This window comes from Lipotes vexillifer, unplaced genomic scaffold (assembly GCF_000442215.2).
Source record: "Lipotes vexillifer unplaced genomic scaffold, Lipotes_vexillifer_v1.1 scaffold433, whole genome shotgun sequence".
Lineage (NCBI taxonomy): Eukaryota > Metazoa > Chordata > Mammalia > Artiodactyla > Lipotidae > Lipotes > Lipotes vexillifer.
Window position 1 is genome coordinate 1607679 of NW_006774285.1, and position 6146 is coordinate 1613824.

At 35.6% G+C, this 6146-nt stretch overlaps 1 protein-coding gene across 4 annotated transcripts in view; it reads left to right on the forward strand.

Annotated features, from left to right (window-relative positions):
• The window catches only part of RPS6KB1 (ribosomal protein S6 kinase B1), a 39346-nt gene that overhangs the window by 1387 nt on the left and 31813 nt on the right, over window positions 1-6146 (forward strand). For all 4 annotated transcript variants that reach the window (XM_007449085.1, XM_007449083.1, XM_007449086.1 and 1 more), the window contains one exon: window positions 5826-5875. In XM_007449085.1, the coding sequence (XP_007449147.1) occupies window positions 5844-5875 (32 nt within the window). In that variant the 5' untranslated portion in view covers window positions 5826-5843. The remainder of the gene's footprint in view (window positions 1-5825; window positions 5876-6146) is intronic.

Genomic DNA, 6146 nt, shown 5'->3' on the forward strand with positions numbered 1-6146 from the left:
TACAGAAGGGGCTTCCCTTTCTTTTCCTCACCCTGTTTTCCTCCTTTGGCAAGTAAGTTGTTGCCTGCTTGTTGACCAAAGATTGAGATGCTATATATAAATAATTTTGAACACTTTAAGAAACTAAGTGGGCTAAAGTAATACTGCGCTTTTCATAATCAAAGGAGTCTAAATCAAAATCAGACAGTTTGGAAGGTGGGTGTTGATATGTGTACTTTTAAATATGTTTGCATATGGAATTCCAGTTAGCCTCTTTTTTTTTTTTTCCCAGTTAGCCTCTTAATGGAACATGTGATAACACTGAATACAATTTGAAACAAACGTAGGATTACTTTCATTACAAATAACATACTCATCGATTATATTGGCCCCATATAGCAGTGGCTTTGGAGCAGAGCAGGGGAGAAAATGATAGGAAGGGTATTTTATAAAATCTTCATCAGTTGAACTTACAGAATTTCCAGACCATGGTTTTATTAGGAGTTGGAAGTAAAATACTATATTAAGATTCCTGTTATGAACTGGGACCTCTGCTGGACACTTGTTTTGCTGGGTACAAGCAAATAGGATTTTGAGAATTTTGAATGGGTGTGGAAGAGGCCAGAGAAATTGTTGGGAATAAGAAAGAGAAAGATAAGAGAAAAGAGAAAATAAGAAAAAGAAAGAGAAAATAAGAAAAAGAAAGAAATATGGCCACCACCCTGGGGAGAGGAGCTTTGGGGAAAGAGCAAAGGTAATTAAAGAGGATTTTGAGGAAGAGCCTTCAGCAAAATATATCTTACTGAGCAATGCTTTTGGAGTTGAAAATGTTTCTTTTGAGTGTGTTATTCTAAGAGATGCAAGCTGGACAAGCAAAAAGAATTGAGGTGGAATTGGGTTGGCCACCCAAGGAAATTCAGTGACATCCAGGTTTCTCTAAAGTAAGATTTAAAATTCTGAAAAATGAGAGAAATTTAGATTCTTGGAAGATCTGACCACTGTGAATTTATAATAATATAATTAATATTCTGGCTATTTGTGAATTTATATCCAAGCTTTTTAAACATTGGTGCATATCGGAGTAGCCTCACTTCTTCATTTTATAGCAAGGAAACTGAGGCATTGGCCAGAGAGATGATTGCCCAAGACCACAGAGATAACTAAGTGGTAGTATTTTCTTGACTCAATTCAGCAAAAGCTTCATTGCATAGCTTCTTCACTGCATTTACTAGTTTTGTTTGTAATGTACCTGTTTGTGGTTTGTCAAAGTGAATTCTGATCCCTCCAGCCATGCTCACTGACTGTGTGATCTAGAATAAATTGCTTAATCTCCCTGACACTTTTTTCTTCTCCATAAAATGAAGCTTACATGCAATAAAGTATATAAAGTACTCTCAAAATATCCTGGCACATTATGTAGTTAGCTAGTTTATGGAAATATAGCTTGTCAGTGTTAACTGATTGCCAAGGAACCAATCATTCAAATTGACCCTCATCTATGCCTAGAGACTTAATAAATACAGTTATACTAGAGGTGCTGCATTTTTAGAACTGTAGTTTGTTTGTTTGTTTCCTTTCTTTTTGTCATTGGTCCTATTTAGAGATATATACCTTTTTAGGTATGTTACACTGAGTGAATCTGTATTAGTAAATATATGGGTTTACATAGCATAGTTAATTCTTCAGTGAGTAAAAGATGAGGAGATTTAATACATTTTAAATACTGTATTAAAACCAATGGGTGAAAGGGTTTTTTTGTTTGTTTTCCTGTTTCATTGGTGATAATATAATTTGGGAACAGAGTTGAAACTAAGGGAAAGTTTTCCTCTAGAGATTTTCATTAGATTATGAAAATGTTGGAAACGTCTGCTTTCTGTGGAGACACAGGTTAAAAGAGTAATAGATCATTGTGAATGCAACTTTAAAAATCCTTAATTTTTTTAAAATAAATTTATTTATTTTATTTATTTATTTTTGGCTGCGTTGGGTCTTCATTGCTGGGCACGGGCTTTCTCTAGTTGCGTCGAGCGGGGGCTACTCTCCATTGCGGTGCACGGGCTTCTCATTGCGGTGGCTTCTCTTGTTGCGGAGCACAGGCTCTAGGCACGCGGGCTTCAGTAGTTGTGGCTCGCGGGCTCTAGAGCGCAGGCTCAGTAGTTGTGGCACACGGGCTTAGTTGCTCTGCGGCATGTGGGATCTTCCCGGACCAGGGCTCGAACCCGTGTCTCCTGCATTGGCAGGTGGATTCTTAACCACTGCGCCACCAAGGAAGCCCCCCAAATCCTTAATTTTTACTCTACTAATTCAAAATTTGAAATAGTCACAGCGGCTTACTAGTAGTACGAATTTCAGATTGCGATATTAAAGTTTTATAGAGCAAAAAGTTTAAAAATTTTTAGTGTTTTGAAAAACAGTGCTATATATTCAATAGATAATATGTATTCAGATATTCACAGTTGTGAATATCTCATTATCAATGCTTATCTTGCATTTTAATAGATACTTACCTTTAAGTATATTTAAATAGCCCAAGATTTGGGGCCAGGTTTACTCCTTTTTCCCAATGTATCTGAATTACTGAATCTTATTTTATAAGGAAATATCTGTGAACAGCCAGGAAAGTAGATAAATGACTTAATGTTTGGATTAAGGATATTTTTCACACATTCTGTAACAATTTATTTAAGTTTTTATAAAATGTGCTCTCTTTCATTGGGACTTAAGGCATATTAACTTGAATTTATATACAATTTTAATTTAAAACTTTGTGAATAGTCATTCTGATGCGCTAGTTTGAAACAGTGTATCTTGTATAGTACCTTAGATGAGGAGGATTCTACTTTGTCAATCATAGTGACACACACCAAAAACATTGGATGGGTCATAAAGCTTAAGGCAGAAAAAAAATCTGAATAAAGTTTCCTGCGAAGGAGAATTGTCAGTATGTCCTATATGGTAGCTTGATGTTTCTGCTGTAAGACTTCTAAAGATAACATTGAGTAGTAGAAAAGAATTGTGCCTCAAAATGCTTCTGCTCCGGAAGGTAACGGTAGGTAGTTACAAGCCCAGATGCAGGTGGTAAGACAGGCCTGGCTGCCTCCGGAAATGAAACATAGCCACAGGTCATATCTTTCTAGGTGGCTTCAAAGTCATAGTTCAGTGTTAACTACTCTGTGGTCTTTAATTTAGAATTAAGTAAAGCCAATATTAAAAAAAAACACAGTTACATAATATCAGTTTTATAGAAGTTAGCCTTTTGTCTTTAAAGTGAAGCCATCATAGGTGATTGTATGAAGCACCAGAAACCAAAAAAAACCCCTTTAACCATAACCACCCCTATCTGCCCCTCCCCACACACAGAAGAAACTGTATCAAGTTGAAACTGCAAGAATTTTTTCCCCTTGATACTGCCCCCTCCATTTGCCTAGGTCTAATCATGAAACATACATCCTTGGTGTTAGACTTCATCCTGACTTGTTTACACTGTGAGCAAGTTCTGACTAAAAAACTTTTGTTTTGAGGGGTCATTTGAACATCCATTGTGTAAGAATGCTGTCAGTTTTCTTTGTGTGTCTTGACTGTGTGCTGGTATCTTTGAAGAAAGATGAATTCACTTAAATATTTTTTGAATTATTCTAAAATTTTTAATAAAATCTTTAAACTTCTGATTTTTTAGAGCCTACTTTGTTAGGATTAACCACATTTATCATTTCACCGGTTGATGTTCATTTGAGTTGTTTCCATTTTTTGGCTATTGTGAATAACGCTTTTATGAACATTTGTGCCTAAGTTTTTGTGGAACATGTATTTTCATTTCTCTTGGGTAGATACCGAGGAGTAGATATGCTGGATCATGTGGTAAGTCCATGTTTAATTTTTGAAGAAACTGCCAAACTGTTTTCCAAAGTGGTTATACCATTTTACATTGCTGCCAGCAGTGTATGAGGGTTCCAGTTTCTCTACATCCTTGCCAAACTTGTTATTTTTTGTCTTTTTAATTATAACTATCCTAGTTGATATGAAGTGGTATCTCAGTATAGTTTTGGCTTGCCCTTCCCTAATGGCTAATGATGTTGAACATACTTTCATGTGACTATTGGCCATTTATATGTCATCTTTGCAGAAATGCCCATTCAGTTCCTAACCCATTTTTTAAAAATTTGGTTATTTATTTTTTTATTATTGAGCTGTAGAAGTTCTTTATATGTTCCTATTCTGTGGATTTTCTTTTCACTTCATAATATCTTTTGAAGTGCAGAAGTTTTAAGTTTTGAGTAAATTCACTTTATCGACTTTTTTCATTACTCTTTTGTGCCCTTTGTGTTCTGTCTTAAGTCATTGCCTACCCCAAGATTGTGAAGATTTACTCCCTCCTAGATTTCTTCTAAGAATTTTATAGGTTTAGTTCTTACATTTAGGTCTGTGATCCATTTTGATGTATGGTGTGAAGATAGGGGTCCAAAGTAAATCTTTGCATGTGGATATCTGATTGTGCCAACACCATTTATTGAAAGACTGTCTCCCATTGAATTTTCTTGGCATCTTTGTAAAAAAATCAGTTGACCGTAAATGGAAGGGTTTATTTCTGGGCTCTCAGTTCTATTTCATTGATCTATATTTCTGTCCTTATGCCGGTACCACACTGTGTTAATTGCTGTTGCTTTGTAGTACATTTTGAAATCAGGATGTGTCAGTCCCCCAACTTTGTTTTCCTTTTTCAAGACTATTTTGGGTCCCTTGTGTTTCTGAGTGAATTTTAGGATTAGCTTGTCAATTTCTGCAAGAAAGGAACCTGGGATTTTTATAGGATTGAGTTGAATCAGTAGACCAATTTATTTAGTATTGCCATCTTAACAACGTTAAGTCGTCTGATCCATGAACATGGAATGTCTTTTGACTTATGTAGGTCTTTTAAAATTTCTTTCAGCAATGTTTTGGAGTTAGCAAATATACAAGGCTTGCACTTCTTTTGTTAAATTTTTTTCTAAGTATCTTATTCTTATTGATGCAACTGTGAATGGAGTTATCTTAATTTCATTTTTGAATTGTTCATTGCTAGTGTACAGAAGGTTAATTAAGTTTTGCACTTATTTATACTACGGTCAGAATAAATGTTTGGCCAGCATGACTCCTAACAATTTGAGTGTGTTGCTTAATTGTTTTGCTTTGATCAGCCATATTGTACACTACAATATCTTGGACTGGCTGTGGTTACTTTAGGCTTAGTTAGGCTGTAGTTACATAAGGTTTATAGCATTATGTTAGTCTTATTATCAAAAGCATATCAGAATAGAACTTTTTGTAAATAATTTGATTAACTCATACTTAGAATGTAGTACCTTTAGTTTCATAATATACAAAATACATATTTTGAATAAATGTAATTTTTTTTTTTTTTCCTGTGGTACTCGGGCCTCTCACTGTTGTGGCCTCTCCCATTGCGGAGCACAGGCTCTGGACGCACAGGCCCAGCGGCCATGGCTCACGGGCCCAGCCGCTCCGCGGCATGTGGGATCTTCCCGGACCAGGGATCGAACCCATGTCCCCTGGATTGGCAGGCAAATTCTTAACCACTGCGCCACCAGGGAAGCCCAATCTCCTGGTTTTGTTCGTAGATCTTTGATGAGTAGCATCTGTAGCTTAGTCATCACATTAAAGTGAAATCCCATAGTATCGTTTGTGCACCTTATTTTGTTCATCACCACATTTACCTGTTATTAAAGTATAGAGAATTTGTAAGCTGGTTTATTTCGTTCATTGTGCTTCAGTAATGGGGTGAAGCAGTAAATTCTTTAATTTCTTGTTTATGAGGTTATTCATTTTTAAAACTTTAACATGTTTTTCAGGGTCAGTTAAATGAAAGCATGGACCATGGGGGAGTTGGACCATATGAACTGTAAGTTTATATGAAAATGTTTCACTGTGCTGTCTTTCTTTTATGTAGTTTATAGCCATCATGTGATTTCAATAACCTGTTTTTAAATATTTAGTCATATATACAGACTTGGTTTATTGAGTTTGGCACCAATACAATAACATATCTGGGGTTTTGAGATCATGTTTGCATTTTGAGAAAAAGATTATTCAAATTTAGAGTATACTGAATATGAGTCTGCGTGTGTTAGGAACTTTTATTAGTTTAATATAGAGAGCCACCTTTTCCTGCT